This window comes from Bos javanicus, chromosome 22, assembly GCF_032452875.1.
Source record: "Bos javanicus breed banteng chromosome 22, ARS-OSU_banteng_1.0, whole genome shotgun sequence".
In the NCBI taxonomy this organism is placed as follows: Eukaryota; Metazoa; Chordata; class Mammalia; order Artiodactyla; family Bovidae; genus Bos; species Bos javanicus.
Window position 1 is genome coordinate 10,735,856 of NC_083889.1, and position 27,371 is coordinate 10,763,226.

Here is a 27,371-nt window from a genome sequence, read left to right on the forward strand (position 1 = left end):
ATGGCACACAGGATCTTCGATCTTCACTGTGGCATGTGGGATCTAGTTCCCTGAACCCAGGCCCCTGCACTGGGAGCTCAGAGTCTTAGCCACTGGACCACCAGGGAAATCCCATCCCTTAGTTCTTAAGTGTGGACCACACTTTGAGTAACAAAGCCTAGGCTAAGGCCTGCCAGGTAAAGTCTGAGTCCTTAGTGGGGGCTGAAGAGCACTGAGTTTGCAGAGATGATGAGGATGGCTCAGGCTTCTCAGAACCCCGCGTGTCTGGTCTGGAACTGGGGCAGAGACGCCTGGGACTTCCTGGAGCTTTTGCTGTTCGGTAAAGTGTTTTCTCTGGGGGGTGATGGATCTCAACTCAGCTTCCTTGCAGTACCTTAGGACAAGTCCTCTGGAGGAAGCTTTTCCTGGCCAAATTGCCGAATGCTGCCTACTTCTCCTGCGTGGTGGTCTTGACAGTGTGGAGATGAATAAGCCGCTGATCTTGCAACAGTATGTTTGGGGGTAGGGTGGGGACAGGCATGTAAACTTGTAATTATCACATGGCAAGAAAGCATTCTGTAGAGTTCATGGGTAATGCGGGACAGAAGGTTGGAGAAGGGAGGAAAATGTCCTGGTGGTAATTATATCTGAACTAGCTTTTGAAGGATGAATCGAATGGCAGGATGAGGAGGAGGACAGAAGAGTGTGGGGAATGGCATTCTAGGATTAAGTAACAGGATGAGCAAAGGTAAGATGCCAAGAAGCAGTTTGGTGTGTTCAGGTCATTGAACTAAAAGTTCTTTGCAGCCTGGACCATGATGGGAAGGGCTTGTTCAGGGAGGTGGATGGCCATTCGTGAGGTCAGGATAAGCTAAGCTCTGCTGCAGTAACAGATCAAATTCATCCCCTCATAGCTTCACCCAACACCGGTTACTTCTCACTCGCACTGTGTGTTCTTCGTAGGTCAGTGGAAGGCCAAGTTGACAGAGTTCCCCTCTTGCTGCCACACCATTGGGAAAAATTGTCCGCTGTGTGGTCGCCAGTGCTGGATGAGATCACAGGAGGGTTGCTCTCTGGCTCTTCCGTGCTTCAGCCTGGAGCTGATGCATCGCTGCTTGTGTTGCAGCCCATTGGCCAGAACCAATGGTGAGAGGGGTGGGAAATGATGAGGGGTGTGTGGATGGGAAGGTCAGAGAATGTCACTGTCTCTCCCACATATGCTGTGTTTTGTAACTTAAAGCCTCATTCTGAGGGCCTGAGTTTCTCAAATGCGAGTAATATGTGAATTTATTTAAAGGAGGAAAAATGCTAGAGAGTCTAGTGGTGGCTAAAATTATTTTTATTACAGTGCAATTCAAATATGTGATAGCCTTAAATATGTCTAAACTTTTCATATTTAGAGCTTCCTTGTGACCGTAAAACCAAAACAAATGTATGAATAAAATATCAACACAGCTGCAAATTGAATAAATTCAGATTAAGTCCATGAATTTAATGTGATGGATTAAAACTAAAACTAAAACTAAATCACTGTTTCTGGGTGATTTTTCAGGTTCTTATGAGTTTGGGATGCTGTGTGCTGTGCCACACACGTCATGTGATGGCTCACTTCTCAGTTTCCTTTGTCTGATTTAAGTCTGATTTGTTGTTTTCTCACTAGCCTGTGACAATTAAAATAATATTAAAATAATAATTCTATTTCTTGTGACCAGCTACATCATAAATGCCAGAATACACAGAGTGGAATTATGTGGTAGCACTTGGTCATAACATCCTCATTCAGATGACCCAGAATATGTTTCTGTTGATTTTCTAGTAATAATCTTTAAAAAGAGGATCATTCAAGTGAAAGCACAAAGTTAAATAAAAAATACTTTTGGAAAATTGTGAACCCCCTAGAGTATATCTGAGGATTCCCCAGAATTCGAGAAACAGGTGGAAACCCACTGGAGTTGTTCAGCTGAAGCAGGAGAGAGATGACCCACTTTATGATTCAGAGACATCACTTTGTCCATGGGTGTGGGAGGGGACAGGTAGGAAGAAAGGTCAGAGACAGATGGTTCAGGTCCCATGTTATGGGTGGGGGAGAAGGTGCATGTAGGTAGCAAGTAGTTAAGGGAGTGGAGAGGAGGCATCAGATTTGAGAGACATTTAGGAAGTGGAGTTCCTAGGACTTGGATATTGACCAAATGTGGACGGTGAAGGAAAAGATTGGGAGGAGCTGACTCTTGGTTGTGGGGGTTAGAGAATGGGGGAAGTTGAGGGTGCCTCTGTCCCAGGAGAGGACCATATGCATCCACGGGAGGAGCAGAAGAGCTTTAGGGCAGACTGTGTCCAGCCACATCCATCACCCCACTTTTTCTAATTAACCAAAGCCCTCCTGAACCAGTTTCTGAGAAGCTCTCGCATCTTGCAGTGTCCTTTTCTCCCTCTCCAGGACGTTTCATTAGTGTTCATTTGGAGGTTCCGAGTTAACCCATCTCTTGTGCCTGCCACTTCTGACCCGTTGGAGACGGTCAGAATCTGCCAGGATCTGGTAACATTTTGCCTAACTAAACACACGTTTTTTTGTCTTCTGTATGTTGGAGGAAAGTGATAATCGTTTGAGAAAACTGGGGATGGTTTTGAGATTGAAGCTGTCATCCCATATCACGTGAGCTTGGTGATCTGCCTTCAGTTTTGAAGAGCACCAACGATTCACTTTCTGCTCTGTGTTTTTGGACTGCTGCTGCTGCTGCTGCTGCTGCTAAGTCGTGTCTGACTCTGTGCGACCCCATAGATGGCAGCCCACCAGGCTCCCCCATCCCTGGGATTCTCCAGGCAAGAACACTGGAATGGGTTGCCATTTCCTTCTGTTTTTGGACAGAGAAGCTCAAAAAATTCTCTGAGGAGGGAGCAAGCATGGTGCTGGTTAAATGGTCTCTAGGTAATTATGCAATGAGAAGGATGGAAACTGCATTTTGCAGCAGAGGAGGGCAGAGAACATGAGGCCACCCAAACACACATGTGAAAAAGGTCACAAAAAAAATCTCTGGTGGCTAGAGTGAAATCTTGTATTAATGAAAGTTTTTGGCATTAATGAATTAATTTATTTTAAAAGTTGGCTTTATATGTTTTTAAATTTATTATGTTGGCTGCGCTGGGTCTTCACTGAGCAGGAACCTGCTCTAGTTGCAGTGAGCTGGGGCTACTCTGGTTGTGGAGCAAGGGCTTCTCACTGTGGTGGCTTCTCTCGTGCAGGGCACGGGCTCTTGGACTCGTGGACTCAGTAGCTGCGGCTCGAGGGCTCTAGAGATCGGGCTCAGTCGCTGTGGCACGTGGGCTCATTTGTCCCATGGCATGTGGGATCTTCCCAGACCCGGGATCGGACCCCTGTCTCCTGCATTGGCAGGCAGATTCTTAATCACTAGACCACCAGGAAAGTCTCACATTAAGTCATTTGAAAGGTAACTTGGTATTTCCCTTTGGTATCAATTATTAACCTAACCATCAACAAGAGCAAAAAGCTGCCGAAAGTGGCATCCACCCTGTCTGTCCTCACGCCTGACAAATTTCCACTTGTCTCTTGGTCTCTACATAGGCGTCACCTTCATGGCAGCACCTCCCAGGGCCTCCAGGGAGACATGCAGGCTTCCCTTGCTGGTTTTCTTTGGAATCTGTGGTCAGTGGTTTGTAAGCTAGTCCTTACTGGTCAGCCTCAGAGACCACATACTACACGCAAACAGGCTTGGAATCCTCCGGAACTGGTGGGGTATTTTTCCTAACAGCCATCTCCACACCCACAAGCTAGTCCAGGGCATCTTCAGGAAGCATCTTTGCACCTCAGGGATGATTTAGGGAGCAGATCTCCCAGCAATAATAGCCTTGGTTTTAGAAGTGTCTTTCCAGGAGTGAACTGGATGAAGCTGGTCGTTCAGTTTCGTTCAGATGCTCTGTAGGTGTCAGATTGGCTGAAGAATCCTCTGGAGCTTGGGTCTTTACATCTGTGGCAGAGACAGTTGGTGCTCTCCAGATATCTACATCTTCCCTTCTTTAGCAGATGCTGTGAGTCCCCCACAGTGGATGAGATGGTTGCATGGCACCGCCTCAGCCCCTGTCCTGACGCTTTGCCTGCAATGCACTGTAGCCCCGTTGGAAGGCTTTCCCTGGCTGCAAGGGGCATGGTTGGCCCGGAAGTGCTGGGAGGTTAGTGCTCCTGGGAGCAGCCCTGAACCACTGATGGGGGCGACGGGTAGACACATACCACAGTTCCCTGTCCCCCTGGTGGGCAAACCCTTGGACGTCCTCTGCCTCTTCTCCCCAGAGGTTTCCAGCAGGGCTGAGGCCAGGTTGCCCACAGCAGTGACCTGCTCATTCATGTTTGTCTACTGCCTCGTTTCTCCTGCCTCCTCCAGTATGTCCCAGGCTCACCTCCCCTGGTCAACCCAAAGCCTTCCCCCAGGCTCTGCTTTAGGTAGAGTCCCACCCAAGTCGAAGTCTGCTTTGAGGACAGTCCACCCCAACACCCTTTGGGTTGCTTGGGTGGGTGGAAGTGCTGTGTGTCACTTCTCATGAGAGTGACTAAGAGTCAGGGTACTAGCACAGTGTCTCTCCCACCACGGCAGCAACCTGGGAGGATCTGAGATGGAGGAACGTGCTCAGTCCAGTGGGATTTCACAGGGGCAAGAAGCTTGTATTATGGTAGTCACTGAGCTTCTTGGCATTGACCGGTTGAGGCACCTCGCTACCGGATACCCAGCATTGGCCCTGTCCCTGTGGGTAGGGTGGCATCACTAAAGTTCTTTACATAAGAACTCTTGGGATCTTTTACCTGTGATCATCTTTAATGTTTCTGTTTTCCAAACTTGTTCTCTCTTCAGTGGCTTGAAGAGATGGTACTTAATGTTTAAGTACTTAAATACTAAGATGGTACTTAATATTAAAGTACCATTTATTTGTTTTTCTATGACTTGTAATTAATTCACCTTGAATTTATTTTGGTACATGCTTGTCAAATAAAAATCCAAGTGCATTGCATTTCCAGATTATTATCCAGTTGTTCCAGTATTGAATAAAAATCCTTCCCTTCTCAATTACTTTGTAATGATCCTTTATTATACATTAAATTCTCATGTGAGGTAGTATCTATTTTGGGGCTACAGTTTTCTTTTTTGTGAAATTCAGCTCTTTTTGTGTAAGTACCAAGGCATTGTAATTATAGCTCTATAATATATTTTACTATCCTCATTACTCATTTCCCTCTTGTCTGTCTTTAAAAATTGCATTAGTGCTTAAATGGCATCAAACCTACAAATCCCAATTGAAAAGAACTGATATGTTTAACCTATTAGGACTTCACGTTCTGGAACCATTATTTAAACGGATATCCTATTTCCTCTCTCCGTTTTGTGATTTTTCTTATGGGCTTCCCTGATGGCTCAGTTGGTAAAGAATCTGCCTGCAATGCAGGAGACAACTCTGGTTTGATTCCTGGGTTGGGAAGATCCCCTGGAGAAGGGATAGGCTACCCATTCCAGTATTTTTGGGCTTCTCTGGTGACTCAGATGGTAAAGCATCTGCCTACAATGCAGGAGACCTGGGTTTGATCCCTGGGTTGGGAAGATCCCCTGGAGAAAGAAATGGCAACCCACTCCAGTATGCTTGCCTGGAAAATCCCATGGACCAAGGAGCCTGGTAGGCTACAGTCCATGGAGTCACAACGAGTCCGACTGCCTAACACTTATGTTGATCATATGTATTTTTCATTCCTAGGAATTATATGTATGTTAACATTATGTATGTTCTTAGTTTAAAATTGTATTTTCCAACTGATTGTTGTTGTTATATAGGAAAACAATATAATATATGTAATTTTAAAATGTTGGCCTTATAGTTGACCACTAGCTAATTGTATTTTGAAGTGAAAAACACAAAGCTTTCATTAGATTCCCTGTGCCCTAATTGCCTTTCCAAGTGGCTCTGAATAAACAAATGGATATATGCTAGCGTTGAAATGAACTCAAGGAACTTCCCTTGAGCAGTCCAGTGGTTAGGACTCCACGGGTTGGATCCCTGGTTGGGGGACTAAGATCCCACATACTGCAAGGTGTGGTCAAAAAAAAAAAAATAAAGGGAGCGAAGGAGGGATAGAGAGAAAAGGTATACAAAGGAACCGGGCATTTGGTAGGAATCATTGGAGCCTACCCACAGTCTAAGCGCAGAGTTACAGATGCTGTGAGACAAACAGCGTGGGGTCACTGTGTTTTCTCTTTGAGACAGCATCTCTCCAGAATTTGAAACTCGCTTGTAGGTGTTCTCTGACTGGTCCTAGACATCAGTAGCTCCAACATCACAGTCTTCCCTTTGACGACTGCCCCTTGTTGGTAATGACATGTTTGTATTTTGAGTCTGGATAATACAAGACGCCATCAGAGGCCACTGGCAGTGGCAAACAAGACAGAACTGACAGGTCAGACTGGTTAAAGTAAAACAAAATAGAAGGAGTCCTTTTATTTTATGTACTGTGTTTGAGTTAAGAAAACCAAAATCATGGAAATGTTAATTTTAAAAGGAAAAAGGAACTAGATGGAAGCTCCTTTTTCTTTGTAGAACTTGGAGTCAAGCGATGCCCAGGGCTGGCAGACCTCCCCAGTAAACTCATTATGAGGAAGTGCCCAAGTGCAAAGCTATGTGTGCTGTGCTGCGGCTTTTAGAACCTCTACTGCTTTCTCTTTAATGCCACTAATATTAAATTTAGAATTCCCAGGTGTTGCTCATTTTCTACAAGAACAGTATAACTGAGGAGGTTTGCTGGGGTTTTTGTTTGTGTTTTTTTTATTATGGTTTGCTGGTTTCAAAGACTGTCTTTGCCAAAGCAGTCCTGTAGCGTGAAAAGAAAAACAGGAATCCACACTTGGATTAAGGAGAAACGGGGGATAAGTAAAAAGTCGGAGACCCAGTGGAAAGACCCCTGCGGGTTCCGTGTTCTCGGGAAGGTTTGTCAGTTATTGGCTTTTTTTCCAGTTGCTTTGTCTATAGGACGGAGCAAAGACACTGGCGGCTGCCTGGTGCTGTAAGTTGCCTGTGCTTTTTTCATCAGAGGACAAAGTGGGTGTCCTTGCTAAGGGGTTTTTCTAGAAAGGCAAGTGGAGTGTTTGTGTCGAGGTGGGGAAGGGTGGGTTCGGAGGCAGACGGGGCCTCTTTTGTCTCAGCTTGTTCCCTGTGGTCATACACACAATGTGTGGGTGTCAAGTGCTCTTAAGTGAGGATGTTAACGGAGGAAAAAAACATGCATGGTGGATTTTTATCCTCATTGCCTTTTGTTTTTAATGAAACGCACGAGAAGGAATGCCTTCTACTTAGGAATTTGGAAAAATGCCACCAAACGCAAAGCGCTGAGTGCTCATTCTTACTCTCGGGATTGCCCTGGTGGTCCAGTGGTGAGGACTCCACACTTCCACTGCACAGGCTGAGGGTTCAATCCAGGTCGGGGAGCTAAGATCCCACATGCCTTGCAGTGTGGTTCTATCCTCTAAAATAACCAAATGTAAAGAGCTCTCATAATTTGGGGCAGTGGTGGGGGTCTGTGTTCCCTGGATGCGGACCCTGAGGTAGGGATTCCTGTGCGGGTGACTTTGGCGGGAGGGCTGACAGGAGAAGGAGGTGGGGGAATAAGGTGAGCAAGGGATGCAGCTAAGCAAGGATGTGGTCTCAGCTGGGAGTGATGGGGCTTGCACGGCCTCAAGGAACTGGTCTCCCTGTGGGGTAAGGGCCCTGTCTTTGTACCCTTCCCGTCCCCATCAATCAGAAGAGCTGGCAGGTGGCAGCTGCAGCCTGGTAAGGGCGTCTGAGTGGGCACTTGCAGCATCCATGACTGAGGAGCTGTCAGTAGGTTTGGGGGCAGAAACAGATAAAAAAAATTCTGAGTACAGGATTGCCTTGATCACCCGGGCCATTCTGAGAATTGTGAACTTGACTGCAAGGCTGTTTTCCTAAAAATGACTATGGAGTTGTTAGGTTCATTCCTGCAATACCTGTTTATGGACAGTCTGCCACAAGCTTGCCACCAGGGCTGGGTGTTTGGAATCTTGCCAGGCAAGGCCCTTTTACTTAATAGGCTTCATCCCTGCAAATCACGTATTTTTGGGCAAGTGTCAAGAGACGGCATTACAAGGGATCCTGAAGAAGCTTAACCCCAAATGGAGAAGCCAGAGCCGCCAAGGTTTACCCCTATTAAGGCTTGGAAGGAAGCAGCCTTTGTGAAAAGTATTTGTACATGATGCTCTCAAAAGGCCTGGATGTAGCAGTGGGGCTGTTTGAGGGAACCATGTAAGTTTCTACTCACTGAGATTGGCATTTTTACATATATATTTATCTGGCTGCATCGGATCTTAGTTGTGACCTGCAGAATCTTCGTCTTGGTCGTGGCACGCAGGATCTTTAGTTGCGACATGCCAGCTCTTGGTTGCAGTCTGCGGGCTCTCGTTCCCCAATCAGGGCGCAGGGCAAACACGGGCCCCCTGCATTGGGAGCCCAGAGTCTTAGCCACTGGACCAGCACGGAAGTCCCGAGATGGTCTTCTTAATAGGAGAGCTGTTGCCTTGGTGCCGCCGTTGTCAATCTGATCTAACTACAAGGTACTGAGTGCTTCCTCTGTGTAGGTGACCTCCTGCCTGTCCTCTTGTTACCATCTTTACCTCCCGTCTCCTGGGAGGCGGGGCTGGTGCTGGCCGTGCAGACTCCCCTGGCAGTGAGGAACACCTCTGCCAGCAGAGGTGCAGTTGAGGACCCTGTGGCTCTGATACTCAGGTTGGGTATTGGGCTGGAGCTTTATAGTATTAAATACTTATTGGATGCAGTCAGAGTCCCTGCACTGTGACTTCCCTACTTTCCAATGAGAGGAAAACCAAGTCCAGTTTTAATTTCCTAAAGGAAGAAAAGGTTACACCTTAAACTGCTTTCCCCCAGCATCACTCTTCTTTGTTTAGAATCTTAATTCACTTTGGGGAGTTGTTGTTGTTGTTGTTGTTGTTGTTTTAGCTCATCCTGTCTACAGGGATCAAGGACGAGCTCACTTGTTTATTGCCAGCTGCAGGAACACTGGGTGACCTTATTTTGCCCAGTTGGGATGTTGGCTGGCTTAATAATTGGAGCAGAGTTAAACTGAGGCTGCTCTGCTTAGGCATTGTTGCCTGTTGATGAGTCTGAGTCCGGCTTTGTTTCCTCTGGCTAATCCCATGAGTTTTGCTTTATTCCATGGTTACAAATGACTCCCCCAAACCTGTCTGAACTGTTGCTCAGAAAGATTCAGGGTCTGTTTCAGTTCTTAGTAGCTGGCTGTGTGGCTTGGGCTAATTGCTTAACCTCTCTGGTCTACAGTCATATCTAAAAATTGAGGGTGTTGGACTATTGGCCCTTTTAATTCTGATACCCACAGATTTTTCACTGACATGGCCTTTGCCTTCAACACATGGTCCTTCTTAAGATCCTTCTTTGTATCTTTCTTAGATTGATCCATGACATTGCTTTTGTTTACAAAAGATGAATATTTCCATATAAGCAATTTCTGAGAATTTTTTACCAGTAAATCCAACCCATCATGTAATGACCATACCTTAAATATTTATATAAAGTTCTTCCTCAGTCTGGTGTATCTAAACCTCAGGTAGGGACTTCCCTGGCAGTCCAGTGGTTAAGACTCCAAGAATCCAATGCAGGGGACGTGGATTTGATCTTTACTCAAGGAACTAAGATCCCCAATGCAGTGCAGCACAGCCAAGAAAAATAAAATAAACCTCAGGTAAATAGCACAGTGGAACTACTTAGGGTATTTATTTCTTCTTGAGTTAACTTTGGTAACATGTCTCTTTCAGGGAATCCACCCATTTAGTTAAGTTGTCTTATTTATTGGCTCAAAATTATTCATCATATTCCTTTATTATTATTTTACATAAGCAGCCCCAGTGTTTTTCAAATGTCTCATTTCTCCTATACATGAATGAAAACTATATATATTTTTGGAACATTTTCTCTTGAATTGTTTTACTTGCTTGCTATTTAATTATACGTTGCACATGGAGGTTGTCTTACAGAGAAATCAAAATCATTTAAAAACCACTTTCTAAGAATCCACAAGCTCTTTGCTTCCTCTGTGCTTAAAGCAATGGCAGGTCTTTTGTTTTTGTGTTTTGGGCTGTGCCATGCAGCTTGTGGGGCCTTAGTTCCCCTACCTGGGATTGAACCATCGCCCTTGGCAGTGAAAGCACAGAGTTCTAACCATTGGACCACCAGAGCATTCCCAATAACGGATAGTGGAGGTCTGTGCCTGCCCCTCAGATATGCGTCTGATAATGAGGGATGAGAGTCTACAGGGAGGTGCTGGTGGATGGTACAGATATACCAAGTGTCTTTACATCACTCTGAGATCCGTCCAACCAGAGCACAGAGATACAGAAATGAGTAAGCTAGGCTCATCTCTCTAGAAAAAAGACAGTGGAGGAATTGCTTTTAGAATGATTGCCACAGGGACTTCCCTGATGGTCTAGTAGTTAAGACTCTGTGCTTCCAATGCAGGGGGTGCAGGTTCTATCCCCAGTCAGGAACTAAGATCCTACACGCCATGGAGTGTGGCAAAAATAAAGAATGGTTGCTGCGCCTCACCTATAGGGATAGAGCGTGGTAAAGCTCTGTCTAGCCCAGTGTTTGAATGTTGTTCTGACACAGGTGGGTAGAGACCAGTGGGCCGGTGAAGGCTCTGTGGTGTGATAACCAGACAGAAGAAGGAAAATACAAAGTCTGGCAGGATCAAGTCAGCTGGAGACGGGTCCCAAAGTGGGATGTAGTTTAGTGCTCCCTTTCCAAATAAACACACCCCCTTGAACCGCCTTGAACAGTCCTGAGAGAAGCAAAACATCAGCCCCAGTCAAGGTTATTGTGAATCTCTGAGCTCCAACAAGTCAGGATTAAAAATCTAGGTCATAGGAAACCACAGCCCGGCCTGGGAGCTGTGCCCTCTTGTAATTTTACTGAGTGAGCAGTGATACCCCAGACGTGGGTGAGCTGGGGAGTGTTGGAAGAAACATTAAACCCAGGGGTCAGCCTGAAAGAGAAGCTATCCTCAGCGGAAGCGTCGGTCAAAGCCAACTGGCATTGGATATCAGAGAAGGACCGATGTGAGGGACAATGGTGGGACACAGAGCAGTGGGCAAAAAGAGGAGCCTGAAGGCTTCGTGCGATGGAACGAGCAGAGGCGGGAGAAGCGTTCATCTGGACAAACCGCGGGTGGAGAGAAGGTTATCTGTCGTGGTTACTGAGATATCTGAAGCTCACCAGCCTGGGAGCAAACGAGGTCGTGTTAATATTAATGCCCAGCATGGGGTCCCAGCGGCCCCGCCTGTTCTCACAGGACCTCAGTGGGTATCCTCAGGGTCCCCCCTGGGGAGGATGTCGCCTCATCCTCAGGGGCACCAGGATGAGCATCCTCAGGATGCTCAGATGCATCAGGGCTCCCGTTCTTCCTCCATTTGTGATTCACTCCTCACTACCCTCTGCTTTGCTGTCCCCTGGCTGCCAGGGTGTTCCCAGGGCCCTAGGTTGCCCCCTTCTACTGCGCCCCCTACCTGCAGCTTCTCTCTATAGCTTAGGCCTGTAGCTGTGCTTCTCAAAGTGTGGTCCAGGGGCCAGCAGCATTGCATCACCCGGGGACCTTGTTAGAGCTGCAGAATCTCAGCCCCACCCTCCACCCGGACTGACTGTATTAGGATCTGCATTTTAACATGGTCCCTGGGGGTGTCACAGTTAGCATTTGAGAAGCCCTGCCAAGTGGGAGCCGCTGGTTTTCCCACTTTAGCAGGGTGCTCAAAGGAAGCAGGTCAGTGACAACAGGGAAAAGTTCATATGTCAGTCCTGGATCTTTTTTGTCTTGGGATGACCTGGGATGTCTGAGGAGAGAGGAGAATACCTTCTGGCTTGCATAAGCAGGAGGATTCATCAGACAAAATAAAGCTAGCAGAGAAGAAAGTGGGAACCGTGACGTGCTGATGAAATGGGACCAGATCAGGGTGAGCCAGAAAACTGAGCGGGGGAGAATGAGAGATATTGAGGGGGTCAGAGATGAGCTTTAAAATGAGGAAAGACACATACTTTAGAATCCCCTTGTAAACAACAGTGGAGAAGGAAAGGGCAACCCACTCCAGTATTCATGCCTGGAAAATCCCATGGACCGAAGAGCCTGGTGGGCTACAATCCATGGGGTCACAAAGAGTCGGACACAACTGAGCGACTTCTGTGTGTGTGTGTGTGTGTGTGTGTGTGTGTAAACAACAGAGGCACTGCATAAAATGCATCACAATTTCAAGGTAGCTGGGACAGTAAATGTCATCATTAAATCAGCGAGTACCTTGGGAAAAATGTATCAGGCATCTGTTCTAACAAGTACTGGCAAACATCCCTCACCCAGAGACCCTAGAGAGCTTTTGTGTCAACATGCTGGGAGGCACTTGGAACTGGCACAAGAAGGTTAGCAGGTAAGAGAGAACCCCAAACCTGGGACTTTTCTGAGATGAGAGCAGGAGAAAGCCTTTCTAATTACTCTGTTCCTGATGTCCTGTCGGTAATAAAGATTAATTAGTGATGACATTAGAGTGTCATCGGTGATGACAGACAGTAAATAGCAACATTTTATTTTATTACCTTACTCTTGTTAATTTTCCCGGCTTTGATCAATACAGATATTACCCAGTCTTCCTAGTTACGAAACAGTAACTAGGCTTAGTAAAAGGCTGCGTTCCAATTTTTTATTCGTTTAGGAAAACCCTCCTTGGGATGTTTGCATAATCAAATGTAAGTTCGCAAATGTTTCTCCTGCCTCAGATTTGCATATGAGCAAAATGAGTTTGTTCCCAAACAGCCCCTGGAAAACTCCCAGGACAAATGATTACTCAGTGAAAAGGAAAATGATTTCAGCCAATTCCTCTCCCTCTCCCATAGACAAATGGAAGTGAATCGTCTCTTAGCACTGCCTACTGAGGCCACCAGTAATCAGTCTGTTGACACCATCAAGGAATAAGAGGTTGATAAAGGGAAAGAATTTCAAGTGGAGCTTCCCTGTTAGGAAGGAAGATTCCATGTCATTTGATGCATTGCATGGACTTTTTTTTGTTGCATTGCTTATTAACCAGATGTTTTAAAACACCAATTTCCATTTCTTTTAATACTCAGAATTTGTAAATAGTTAAAGAGTGATCATATATTATTTATGTCCTATAGCAACTTGGGTATGATTCTCCTATTTCTTTTTCTAGTGTGTTATTGTAGGAGCCAAGGCGAGAATTCCAAAGTGGATGCTGAGCTTAGGCATAGTTTTTCTTTGTGGTAATTTAGACCTATGGGTATGGTTAAAAATGACTAGGAAGAGACTTCCCTGGTGATCCAGTAGTTAAGACTTGGTGCTTCCAAGGCAGGGGGCTTGGGTTCGATCCTTGGTTGGGGAACTAAGATCCCACGTACCTCAGAAGCAGAGCCAAAAATTAATAAATAAATGCGGTACAGATGTACCGCATTTTTTTTAATGACTAGGAAATGACAACCCACTCCAGTACTCTTGCCTGGAAAATCTCATGGACAGAGGAGGCTGGTAGGCTGCAGTCCATGGGGTCTTGAAGAGTCGGACATGACTGAACGACTTCACTTTCACTTTTCACTTTCATGCATTGGAGAAGGCAATGGCAACCCACTCTAGTACTCTTGCCTGGAGAATCCCAGGGACGGCGGAGCCTGGTGGGCTGCTGTCTATGGGGTCGCACAGAGTTGAACACAACTGACGCGACTTAGCAGCAGCAGGAAATGGTATACACCTTTTGTTTTCATGAAAGAATATAAGTAAAAGATTCATGTTAGCAGTATATTTTCCTTGTGTGTGTGTGTGTGTGTGTTTTCCCCCTTGACCCTAAACTTGATGATTAGCAGCCTGGACAAAATAATGATAAATCATTGGATAGGAAATTGGGTTCATGTGACTTCCAGTCATTTTGGTAGCCTTTTCAGTGTAAAAAGGTGTAGAGCTGACCCTTGTGGAACGAGGTTACATTAATTCATCTGAGTTGTGACAGCAGTGAGGAGGCCACAGTTGATTGGAGCCAAACCCATCAGAGGTAATAACAGAAAATGCTCTTGCAGTTACTGAGTTTATTGGCTCAGACCAGCCAGAGAGTCCTAGGATCAGTGAGCAGGAAGTTTATCTACCCACAGGAGCCGGATGCTTAGATCTGCCTGGGTGTTTCTCTTAATATCCTGTCCCTACTGGTTTTCTGTTTCAGTCGCTACTTAAATGACAATTTCACCCTGCCGAGTCACATTTAGCATCATGTCCTCTTCGCCCTTGACATGTATGTGGATTGGGAGAAAACCGAAGGTTATGAGACCTGTTCTGTTGGAGAGGGAAGAAAACAGACACAGTTGAGTGCCCACTCTATGCCAAACAGCATGCAGAGGCGAGGTGCCAGAGTTAGCCCACGTGGAAGAGGGCTCAGAGAGGTCACATAGTGCTCCCAAGGTCACACAGCTACTCAGCCTGGTAGGACCAGGATTTAAATGAGCGCTTCTGACCCTGTGTTCACATTCTTTGTGCAACTCGGAAAGGAAGCTTCACAAAACTCTGAAGAAATACACTCCCTCCCTGTATCATCTGTCCTTGGCAAATGCTACCTTGTCTCATTTCCTGGTAGTCAGTGGATGTCTGTGACCATATTTTCTTTTATCTCATTTGTTTCATTTAGTTAAGGTCTGTTGTGGGATGTCTAACCAGTGAGGAAACTAGAAACGCTCAATTATTTTGCAAGGAGAACCGGAAGCCTGAGACCTGATATGCATGCTGAAGTTAGTACTGGAAACGGGTTTCCCCAGTCTCACATGCTTATTATATATCCTGGGACAGAGGAAGGGAGTTTGCGTAATCCATGGCCTCTGCTTTTGGTGAGGCTGAGTTTAGTTGAGAGGGGGAATATTTATAAACCTTGGAAGATGAAGTAACAGTGAGCTGAGGTGTACAGAAGGAAGGGTCTCAAGCATTCATGTGAAACGTTGTTTTAATGAATGAACAGAGATTCAGAAGAGGGAGCTGTGACTGTGAACTTGTGAGGTCAGGGAGGGTTTGGTGGTGGATGCGGGTCTTAGGTCTTACGTGATGGTGAGGCTTGGATGGGTGGGAGGAGTGAGGATGCCATCTCAGAGAGACAGCAGTGAACCGTCTGGAAGAGAGATCTTAGTTCCCTGCCCAAGACCTGAACCTGGGTAGCCTGGATGAACAGCCGGAGTCCCAGCCGCTAGTCCATCAGGGGCAAAAGGCTAGAAACAAAATTCCCCTCGCTCTTGCCATGTTTGAAATAGGAATTTCTCAAAGAGGCAAAAACTGTAAAAACAGGTACAAAGCTTATTATCAGAGATACAGTATAACATGTGGGAGAGCACCCAGAGAAACATTGTGTTTGCTTAAGACTGAAGCAAGGCAGAAATACCACCCAGAGAGAAGGGGTATGGGCGCCCTCCCCAGTGAGGAAGAATGCAGTAAAGAGGCAGTTAAATCATATATATCAGGCAGTTCTTCTGGATCTTTGTTTACCTTTGGCTAGTAATTTCATTTCTTTTCCTATACCTGACCTGTTCTAGGACCCACCCTTCCAGCGCGCCCCACCCAATATGTATGAGCAGCTTTTTTGCCAAGATGGATTCCAGCGCAGAGGCCAGTGGGAGGTTTGACGACACTTATTACGGGATGGCACGCCCTCGTTTTTGACCCCTGAGGAGGCTTCCTCAACTGCGTGTGCAGTTGGGGAATTTTCTCTGACCTCATGAGCAGACCTCTTATCTCTTTACTCCAGCAGAGCTCAGCTCCTGCCATTAACTTAGTCCTTGGAGCATCTGCGGAAAACAAAGCTTCAATTCTACTCCATTTGACAAACTCCAGCTGCTCTGCCCAGGGGCCCATCTATCTCCTACCCCAGGTAGAGTGGGGTTGGGATGGGTGAGGTGCTGCTCCATGTCAAGCTGAAGAGTTTGGGTTTGACCCTCAGAGATGATAATAAGGAGCTCCTGTAGGCTCTTAAGGAAACAAGTGGCTCTGTGAACGTTCTGCTGCATGCATGGGCTTGATGGGTGCTGGGAAAACCCTGTAAACATTCATCTGAGGCAAAAGCAGCGGTATTGTCAAGCTGAGGTCAGTTTATGCCGCTGTAGGAAATTAACAGAAAAACGATGCCACAAGGGCATCCTTTCCCGTGCCTTTCCTGGAAACTGCCAACTGGTGGCTGAGGACTGGGAATGAGGACACTTAATTTTTACTATGCCTACTTTGATTAACTATTGTTAGTGTAGAGACAGAGTAGGGGTTATTATCCAAGATAGTGCTAGGTTGAGCCATATGAAATTTCCCTTTTAAGGTAATTGGCAGTTGCTGTTCAGTCGCTAAGTCGTGTCTGACTCTTTGTGGCCTCATGGACTGCAGCGTGCCAGGCTTCCCTGTCCTTCACGATCTCCTGGAGCTTGCTTGAACTCATGTCCATTGAGTCAGTGATGTCATCCAACCATCCTCTGAGATGTAATTGGTAGAACTGCTAGCAATTTTATATGGTTCTACTTAATTGATTTTGTCAGTTGTTGGAGATGCGTGGACATGGTCAGGTTATCTGGGTAGGTCCTGGATAGTGCTGCTTATAGTCAGCCCCAAAGTCCTCAGGGCACTATTTTCCTTGGGTGATGGAGCTGATCCTGGAGATTGAACCCAGGGTCCCAGGGATGTTCTAGGCTCTTCCTCTCCAGGCTGTTTGCTCTTCTTGCCGATGGACCAGACATTCAGAATCTCCTGATTTTTTCTCTTCCCTTTAAAGAAGAAAAATCTGCCCGGGACCAGGAAATTTAAAGGAGGAAGAAGGGCTTATGGAAGAGAAGATAAAAATAATTGCTCTTGAGATTGTGTTTCCCAGGACTACCTCGTAGCATGATACAGACAAAACCAGAAGTGCTACCTTTGTAGATCCTAGTTATGTTGGGGAGGAGGGGTACCAAGTTCTTACTCTGGCTCTAGATCACAGAGGTTTTAAGGGAGTTTGAGAACAACAGACTGGTTCCAAATAGGAAAAGGAGTACGTCAAGGCTGTATATTGTCATCTTGCTTATTTAACTTCTGTGCAGAGTACATCATGAGAAATGCTGGGCTGGAAGAAGCAAAAGCTGGAATCAAGATTGCCAGGAGAAATATCAATAACCTCAGATGTGCAGATGACATCACCCTTATGGCAGAAAGTGAAGCAGAACTAAAAAGCCTCTTGATGAAAGTGAAAGAGGAGAGTGAAAAGTTGGCTTAAAGCTCAACATTCAGAAAACTGAAGATCATGGCATCTGGACCCATTACTTCATGGCAAATAGATGAGGAAACAGTGGAAACAGTGTCAGACTTTATTTTTTGGGCTCCAAAATCACTGCAGATGGTGACTGCAGCCATGAAATTAAAAGACGCTTATTCCTTGAAAGAAATGTTATGACCAACCTAGATAGCATATTCAAAAGCAGAGACATTACTTTGCCAACAAAGGTCCATCTAGTCAAGGCTATGGTTTTTCCAGTGGTCATGTATGGATGTGAAAGTTGGACTGTGAAGAAGGCTGAGCACTGAAGAATTGATGCTTTTGAACTGTGGTGTTGGAGAAGACTCCTGAGAGTCCCTTGGACTGCAAGGAGATCCAACCAGTCCATTCTAAAGGAGATTAGCCCTGGGTGTTCTTTGGAGGGAATGATGCTAAAGCTGAAACTCCAGTACTTTGGCCACCTCATGCGAAGAGTTGACTTGTTGGAAAAGACTCTGATGCTGGGAGGGACTGGGGGCAGGAGGACAAGGGGACGACAAAGGATGAAATGGCTGGATGGCATCACCGACTCAATGGATGTGGATTTGAGTGAACTCTGGGAGTTGGTGATGGACAGGGAGGCCTGGCGTACTGTGATTCATGGGGTCGCAAAGAGTCAGACACGACTGAGCGACTGAACTGAACTGAACTGAGAACACCTGGGCAGTGGGCTGTGCATGAGTGATGGTGGTGTGGCAGAGACTGAGCTATGCTGTCTCCATATCTTTTGTGCCTGTGCCCTGGGATGGGGGCCACCCCCGTGGAGCCTCTCCTGGATTCAGGGATGGAGTAAGCCCAGAGTGCTCTCCTAACCACCAAGAATGAGGATGTGTTCTGAGTTAGGGTCTGCTGGAACCAGCTGGGGCACAGCCATCCCAGGGCATGGCCACCTCTCCCTCATCCCGACTCTGGATACCGCAGGCCAAGTCATCTACCACTACACCTGGACTCTGAAATCTCACTATCTCGGATCTTGAGTTCTCATCCTGACTTGCCTCTGTCATCCTCAGTCACCATTGAATGTGTGACCCACAGTGATTGTCTTGCTCCAAGAGTACTATTGTATGTCTCCTGGGATGGGATCTTCCTGGACTTCCACTGGGCCCCTCCTGAACCCCCTTCCATGCTAAACTCTCCTGCATCCCTCATGTATTCACGGAATGCTCCCTGTCCTCCTGGTTCTGCCCTGAACCTTTCCTAGAATTGTTTAGTAACTCAGTCCCATCCAGCTCTTTTGGATCTCATGGACTCTAGCCTGCCAGGCTCCTCCATCCAGGATTCTCCAGGCAAGAATACTGGAGTGGGTAGCCATTTCCTTCTCCAGGGATCTTCCTGACCCAGGGATCAAATCCGTATCTCCTGCTTGGCAGGCGGATTCTTTAACCACCTGAGCCACAGGCATGTTTTCCCTTTCCTTAGCCTGACAAATGTATTGAGGGTCCCACTCTGTTAGAAGCACCCTGAGGAAAACAAATGAAAAGACTTAGTCCCTCTGTGTCAGAGAAGGCAATGGCACCCCACTCCAGTACTCCTGCCTGGAAAATCCCATGGACAGAGGACCCTGGTAGGCTGCAGTCCATGGGGTCGCTGAGGGTCGGACACGACTGAGTGACTTCACCTTCACTTTTCACTTTCATGCATTGGAGAAGGAAATGGCGGCCCACTCCAGTGTTCTTGCCTGGAGAATCCCAGGGACAGGGGAGCCTGGTGGGCTGCCGTCTATGGGGTCGCACAGGGTCGGACACGACTGAAGTGACTTAGCCGCGGCAGCAGCAGCAGTCCCTCTGTGTACAGGCGTTTGAGGGTCACCTTTCTTAGCATTCTTCCTGTTTCCTGAGGAAACGGGAACTAGTGCAACTCCTGGAGGCCTCTGCTTTTGCTCTCTCAGCTCAACCTTCTCAGCCGAAAATGGAGGCAAATCAGGGAGATTATGAGAAGAAAGGAATGACAGACCTCTGTAAATAAATAGTTTAACTGCAAACGTGACTGGTAAGCTTATAAATTCATGGCATGTGGGAAGAATCAGTGGGGCCACACTTGTCATCTAATCAGACACCTGTGTCTAGATGGAAATCATCTCAGAACAGATTGTATGTTATAATTAAAAACCAAAAAAAAAAAAAAAAAGAAGAACCACAACATTCTGTCAATATGCTGGGCCAAATTGCCCATCCTGGCAAAACTGGAGTGTCTGCTACAATTCATAGGCGCTTAAAAATAATCATTTAAAACTTCTTAAAGGAAGCCTAAACGGCAGGTTCCTGCATGTAGGATATGACATAGGGGTCCTGCGGGGCAACTTTAATAATTTGCAGCCCATCCTTGGGTTTTAACTGAGTTCCATATTCTATCATTTTTATGTTTCCTTTTCTACCCTGGGCGGAAATGAAAATTAAACCACTTTTGTCTCAAGTACAGTTGTACCCTGGAGCTGTCTTGAGTTCAGTTCCCAAGCACTGCAATAAAGTGACTATCCCAATGAAGTGGGTTACACAATGTTTTTGATTTTGCAGTGCATATAAAAGTTATGTTTATGCTCCACTGTAGTCTATTAAGTGTGCCGTAGCATTATGTCTTAATAAATACAGTGTACAGGGACTTCCCTGGTGGCCAGTGGTTAAGACTGTGTTTCCAATGCAGGGGCCCAGGTTTGATCCCTGGTCAGGGAACTAGATCCCACATGTTACAACTAACACCTGGAGCAGGAGCCTATTATACAGAGCGAAGTAAGTCAGAAAGAGAAACACCAGTACAGTATATTAACACATATATATGGAATTTAGAAAGACGGTAACAACGATCCTATATGTAAGATAGCAGAAGAGACACAGATGTAAAGAACAGACTTTTGGACTATGTGGGAGAAGGGGAGGGTGGGATGATATAAGAGAATAGCATTGAAACATGTATATTACCATATGTAAGATAGATGACCAGTGCAAGTTTGATGCGTGAAGCAGGGCACTCAAAGCCAGTGCTCTAGGACAACCCAGAAGGATGGGGTGGGGAGGGAGTGGGGAGAGGGGGTCAGGATGGGGAGACACGTGTGCACCCGTGGTTGATTCATGTTAATGTATGGCAAAAACCACCACGATATTGTAAAGTAATTATCCTACAATTAAATTGATTAATTTAAAAATAAATGCGTTCAGTTCAAGGAAAGAAAAAAAGAGATCTGGAGCAGCCAAAAAAAAGGTACATACCCTAATTTAAAAATACCTTACTGGTGAAAAAAAAAAAAGCTAACTATCATCTGAGCCTTCAGTGAGCCATAGGAGTAACATCTAAGATCCCTGGTCATGGATCACCATCACAAATGTAACAATAATGACCAAATTTGAAATATTGTGCGAGTTACCAAAATATGACACAGAGACATAAAGTGAGCAAATGCCATTTGGTAAAATGGTGTCCATAGACTTGCTTGACCTAGGGTTGCCACAAACCTTCAATTGATAAAAAATGTAATATCTTCAAAGCATAAGAAAATGGAGCACAATAAAATGAGGTAGAGCTGGGTATATCTGACCAGGAAATACAGAGTCTTGTTTTATTCATTTATTCAGTTTATCAGGAAACATCATGAGAATGAGCACATTCTCATTATTAAAGCTCTGAAGAATAAAATGACTCTGATTTCCTTCTTTCCTTTTCTTGATAATGGAGAAGACTACTGTGTCATTTCAGCCCATGAGGTCCTTTGCTACCAGAATGAAATGATCATACGAGAGAGATATTAAGATCACAAGGACAGTATTAATAACTGACCATCACTGTGCACTTACCATGTGTCAAGCTCAAGTGAATCATAATCATTTCCTCATTCACTCTCCCCCAAAATCCTGGAAGGTGTTATCATTCTCACTTAATACATGAAAAAAAAACACAAAAAAAACACAAAAAAACAGATTGTGAGTAATTTGTCCAAGTTCACAAATAGGGTCAGTGGCCACTCTAGGATTCAAATCCAGATCTGTGCTTATAACCTCTTCACATCTTGCCTCACCCTGAAAGTCAAGCTAAGAAAACTGTTCTTGGCAAAGAGGTGGGTAAGATTTGAATTCTTTAGAGGTAAGAGGAAATCTAGACAGGACTAGATACATATATATGTGTGTGTGGCTGGGTCACTCTGCTGTACACCTGAAATTAACACAACATTGTGGATTAACTGTACTTCAATTATTTTTGAATTGAAAAAAAAAATCTTTTGTGACTTAGCAGGAAAAAAAAAAAAAAAGATTTGGGTTTTTTAAGGTTCCAGAAAGTTCTGACCTTTTGTTGGTATTTCCTGGGCAGCAAATTTTGGACCTTTTATCTCAGTTGTAGATTTTTGAAAGTCAGGTCACTTTAGGATAGTGGGAGCTGCCTTCAGGGTCAGGCCTTGCCTAGAAGGGGCTCCCCAGGTGTGGTGCATCCTGGTACCCAGGGGACTTGGAGGAGGCACCTCAGGCCCAGTGCAGACTCCATACTGCATTCCTGGCCGCTCTTGGAGGAGACTGGGCAGGAGATCTCACATGTAACGGCTCCATTGTTTCAAGCAGATCCTCAACAAGCACACGTCTAACCTGTGACAGTATCAGTCATCTTTAGTAATGACTTTGTTTGTTTGTTTGATCACTGAGTTGTGGCTGGCCCTTTTGCAACCACATTGGACTGTAGTCCTCCCAGCTCCTCTGTCCATGTGATTTCCTAGGCAGGAATACTGGAGTGGGTTGCCATTTTCTCCTCCAGGGGATCTTCCCCACCCAGGGATCAAACTCGCGTCTCCTGCATGTGTCTCCTGCTATTGCAGGCAGATTGTTTACACCCGAGCCACTGGGAAAACAAGCTTAGTAAAGGTTTGGTGGTGGTTTAGTTGCTAAGTTGTGTTCAACTCTTGCAGCCCCATGGACTGTAGCCTGTCAGACTCCTCTGTCCATGGGATTCTCCAGGCAAGAATACTGGAGTGGGTTGCCATCTCCTTCTCCAAGGGATCTTCCTGACCCAGGAATCAAACCCAGGTCTCCTGTATTGCAGGCAGATTCTTTACCAACTGAGCTGGTCAAAGGACTCTTTGAACCAACCAGACTAATACTGTATTGTCCTTTTCCCCCCATAGGACATCGAGGTCTCTGTGAACATTCTCTAAAATGTTTAAGCTCGAGAATCACGGAGCGGAAGCTGCAGGGCACCTGGCTGCCTGCTGGCCGAGGGAGCCTGGAGAAACCATTCCTGGGATCACGCAGCTCTGTGGTGCCTGGGTTCAGCCCCCAGGGTGGCCTTCACCCCGTCAACACTGAGAACAGCCCGCTGAAGCCCAGGGTCGTGACCGTGGTCAAGGTGGGCAGCCACCCCCTCCGCAAGATCACCCTGCTCCTCAATAGGCGATCGGTGCAAACCTTTGAGCAGCTCTTGGCCGACGTCTCAGAGGCCCTGGGCTTTCCCAGGTGGAAGAGTGACCGTGTGAGGAAGCTGTTCAACCTCAAAGGCCGGGAAATCAGGAGTGTGTCTGATTTCTTCAGGGAAGGAGATGCCTTCATAGCGGTGGGCAAAGAGCCACTGACGCTGAAGAACATCCAGGTGGCTATAGAGGAACTGTACCCCAGCAAAGCCCGGGCTCTGACTTTGACCCAGCAGCACAGCCAGATCCCCTCTCCAAGGCTGAGAAGCAGACTTTACAGCAAAGCTGGGAAGGGGGGTCACCCCTGCGGGGAGACCGAGACCACCAAGAGCAGCGGTGAGGCTGCTAGGTCCCCGGCGGCCATCAGACCCCAGGGGCAGACCCCCGGGGAGGACAGGGTGAGGACCCCGAAGAAGTGGGGGAAGGGGAAGTGGGAGCCCGAATCTGGCAGTAAGGTGCCCAAGGATGCCGCCCTGGAGAGGCGTGCCAGTGGAGAGAAGCACCTGGCCGTGGAGATCGAAAAGACGTCGGGGGAATTGATCAGGTGTGAAAAGTGTAAGCGGGAGCGAGAGCTCCAGCAGGGCTTGCAGAGGGAGCGACTGTCCCTGGGCACCAGCGAGCTGGACCTGGGCAGGTGCCCCCGCTACGACGTGGAGAGGCTGGTGAGGACCAGGAGCTGCCGGAGGTCCCCGGAGGAGAAGCCCCAGGGTGGGGAGGAAGGCTGGAAGGAGGGTCCCCGGAGCAGTCCTGGGCACCCCCCACAGGAACCGAGGAGACCCAGCAAAAGCGTCGACAAGAAAGAGGACAGAGACCCCGGAGGCCAGGAGGGTCATCCCCCTGCTGCAGCCAAGGCCAAGAGGGACGTTTTTGTTGGGGAAGCACAGCCCCGCCGAGAGGAGAAAGACGGCAGGAACACAGGCAGGAGCAAGCCGGGAGGCTGGCTCCGGAGGGAGCATCACGCTGACCTGGATCCGGAGAAGCTCCCCAGGACCGGAGGGGACGAGCAGGAGGCGGAGAAGGAGAAGAAGCCCGGGGTGTCCGGAGCGAGGAGGATGATGGTTCCCCGCGATGAGCCGCCAGCCAGAATCGAAAAGGAGCCCCAGACGAGGCCGGAGGAGAGCAAGGCGGAGCGGCCCGGCAGGAGGCGGCGGCCTGCGGGCATCCTGGCGGCCGACGTGCGAAAGCAGTACGAGCCGGGCCGGGTGATCGGCGATGGGAACTTTGCGGTGGTGAAGGAGTGCAGGCATCGCGGCACCCGGCAGGCCTACGCCATGAAGATCATCGACAAGTCCAAGCTCAAGGGGAAGGAGGACATGGTGGACAGCGAGATCCTCATCATTCAGAGCCTCTCTCACCCCAACATCGTGAAACTGCACGAAGTGTACGAAACGGACGCCGAGATCTACCTGATCATGGAGTACGTGCAGGGAGGGGACCTGTTCGACGCCATCATCGAAAGTGTGAAGTTCCCCGAGCGCGAGGCCGCCCTCATGCTCATGGACTTGTGCAAGGCGCTGGTGCACTTGCACGACAAGAGGATCGTCCACCGGGACCTCAAGCCGGAGAATCTGCTGGTGAGCCCTGCCCTGGTGGGAGAGGGCAGTTAGGAAAGATGAACAGGGGGACAGGGGCTGTCCACGTGGTCCAGGGGTTAAGATTCCACGCTTCCAATGCAGGGGGTGCCAGGTGCTATCCCTGGTCTGGGCACTAAGATCCCACATTTCCCAAGGTGCAGACAAAAATGATTTTTTAATTAAAAAAAAAAAAAAGAGATACAAAACATAGGAATGGTCACCAATTTTGTTACCCTTGGACTATAGAGCATCCCTGTGCTTGCCCAACGTAAGTCATTCAGTCGTGTCTGACTCTTCACTGACCCCATGGACTGTAGCCCACCAGGCTCCTCTGTCCATGGGGATTCTCCAGGCAAGACTACTGGAGTGGGCTGCCATGCCCTCCTCCAGGGGATCTTTCCAACCCGGGAATCAAACCCAGGTCTCCCGCATTGCAGGCAGATTCTTTACCATCTGAGCCATCTGGGAAGCCTGTAGAACATAACATATATATAATATAATATATATATATGTATGTATATAATTTTTTATGTTGATATGTTATATTTTCATTTTTGTTCAGACTAAGAAATTTTCTCTCCTTTTTTTGGCCATAGAATGTGGCATGCATGATCTTAGTTCCCCAATCAAGGATTGAATCTGTACCTCTTGCAGTAAAAACAGGATGTCTTAACCACTGGACAGCCATGGAAATCCCTGGAACATTACCTTTATGGTCTTTTTTTTTTTTTTAACATACTTGTTCCACTATGTAAAACTTGCTTATAGTTCAAAAATTGTGGAAATAAATGGGTTTTGATTAAGTTATTGAGAAAGTAGCCTTTCAATTTAAACAGAAAGGAAAATGTTTCTTCATCCCTGGGAGAAGAGTATTTTCACTTGGACAGTGATCACATGGACTTCATTTCTTGGTCATTTGCACATCTTCTGGCCTAGGTGTTAAGGGTGTCTGCTGGCAACAGCTTCCCCTGTAGGCTTTGAGCCCATGCTCCCATTGAAAGCCCCCTGGCCCTTTTGAAGAAAAGGTCTTGCCACAGAAATTAAAAAGACTTGGTCCTAAGAATTTTCTGGTGGTCCAGTGGTTAGGACTCAGTGTTGTCACTGCCGAGGGTCAGGGTTCCTCCCTGGTCAGGAAACTATGATTCCATGAGCCTCTAGCATCATGAGCCTCATGATGCCTCTAGAGCCCTTTTGTCTCTCTGGGGCTTTGTCTCTTCATTTATGAAAAAGAAATAGTAATGGTACCTATCTTGTACGGTTGAGGGTGGATTGTTCGCGGGAAAGGGGCAATTAGCCTGAGACCACCAGGAGGTGGCCTTCCACTCACAGCTCAGCTGTTCAGGTTTTGGATTCAAACCATCTCCCCAAACACCCACGTGAAATAAGGTCACTCTGGGACCATGATGTGTGCTCAGTCGTGTCCAGCTCTTTGCGACCCCATGAACTAACTGTAGCCCACCAGACTCCTCTGCCTATGGGATTTCCCAGACAAGAATACTGGAGTGGGTAGCCATTTGATGGATCCAGACAAAAGCAAGACCTCTTCATCATGATGTCCAAATCCAGATAAGAACAGGATAGTCCAGACCACAAGTGTGGCTACATATTCCCTTCCTGGGGACTGACTCACTGCCCCATCTTCTTCTCACCTTCTAGATAAGAATTACCAAGATGCCCAGTCACAGAATTACCCTCACATCCTGACAGTATCCAATTCACTGCAAAATCCTACTTTCTTGAACCCTCTTCCAAATTAGCTGGCACAGCCCAGATCTTACTAGTTCATTGAACACCCTCTTGCTTAGATGCCTGGATCCCCAAGGTGCACCTCCTCGCTTGTTGTGATGAGGCAATCAACTGAACATGTTTCTGAGCTTCAGCTGTGTTCCTAGTGGGCTTCGTTAGGACAGCACGCTTCACATAGTCACTCTCTGGCCCTTTATTCCACCTTCTTATTTGTAACCTCAATCACCACCTGATCTGTTTCATATTTATTTGTCTCTTCTCTCTTTGCTCTTCCTGAAAAGTCCTAGGACAGCAGGAACATTGTTTTATTCAGACTGTACCGTGAAACCTAGACCAGTTCTGTCACATAGTGGATATTCAATAAATATCAGTTGGATGAGTGGATGAATATAGACCCCAGTGTGCTGCCTGGTAAATAGCAAGCCTTCCATCAGCGGCAGCTGGTGTCATTATTAAGATGTTAAGAACAAGTCTGATACTACGGTGCACATCATGAGGAAGACTCCAAAGCCAGATTGCTGCATATGAAGCTGGAGAAGATGGAGACAATGGTCTCTGTAAACCGTACTTTATTTTGCTGGGGCAGGGAATTAGCCTGTTTCCTTTCATTTCATGGTTGTAGAGCCAGCTTGGAAACATCATCCCAGTACATTCATCTGCCTAAATTGCTCCCACAAGCAGAATGAAACTCTGAGTGAGTCAAGCAAATTATCTGGTGAAGTGAGGTCTTGTTGACCCTTCAATCAAACAACTTTGTTTTTGCCTAAATTCATAGAATTGCAGAACACTGACTAACTGCCTGAGTGATCTGAATTACCATTGAGTAAATCTCCCTTTGAAAAATTTCATTTTTGCTTTTTTTTTTTCTGACCACACTGAGAGGCTTGCAGGATCCTAGTTCCCCGACCAGGGATCGAACCTGGGCCCAGAGCAGTGAAAGCGCCAAGTCCTAACCAGTGAACCACCAAGGAAATCTTGAAGAATTCCATGTTTGCATGAGTTGAGTGTCCTCAACCTTTTTTTAGTTTCTTTCTGTTTCTTTGGGGTCTGAGCCCAAGTATTCCCTGTGTGTGAAGTGTGGCACTCTGTTTACAGTGGCCACTTTAAAATCATGATAGAGCAGTGTTCTTTATAGATCCTCTGTTGTTTTCACTGAGTTGTGTAAGCAGGAATGATTCAGATTAGAGGCCTGGGTGTGGGACACTTTGGGCCTGTGCTTAAAAAATCATTAGAACACTGATACATGTTCTTGAGGATGTGGAGTAAGATTGTTTACCCTGTAGGATCGTTTTCTTTAGGGGACAGTCATCTGAGCTT

General features: G+C 46.7%; 1 protein-coding gene across 2 annotated transcripts in view; it reads left to right on the forward strand.

Moving 5' to 3' along the window:
* The window catches only part of DCLK3 (doublecortin like kinase 3), a 42,376-nt gene that overhangs the window by 4,344 nt on the left and 10,661 nt on the right, over positions 1 to 27,371 (forward strand). For both annotated transcript variants that reach the window (XM_061395888.1, XM_061395886.1), the window contains exon 2: positions 22,453 to 24,308. In XM_061395888.1, coding sequence (XP_061251872.1) covers positions 22,453 to 24,308 — 1,856 coding nt within the window. The remainder of the gene's footprint in view (positions 1 to 22,452; positions 24,309 to 27,371) is intronic.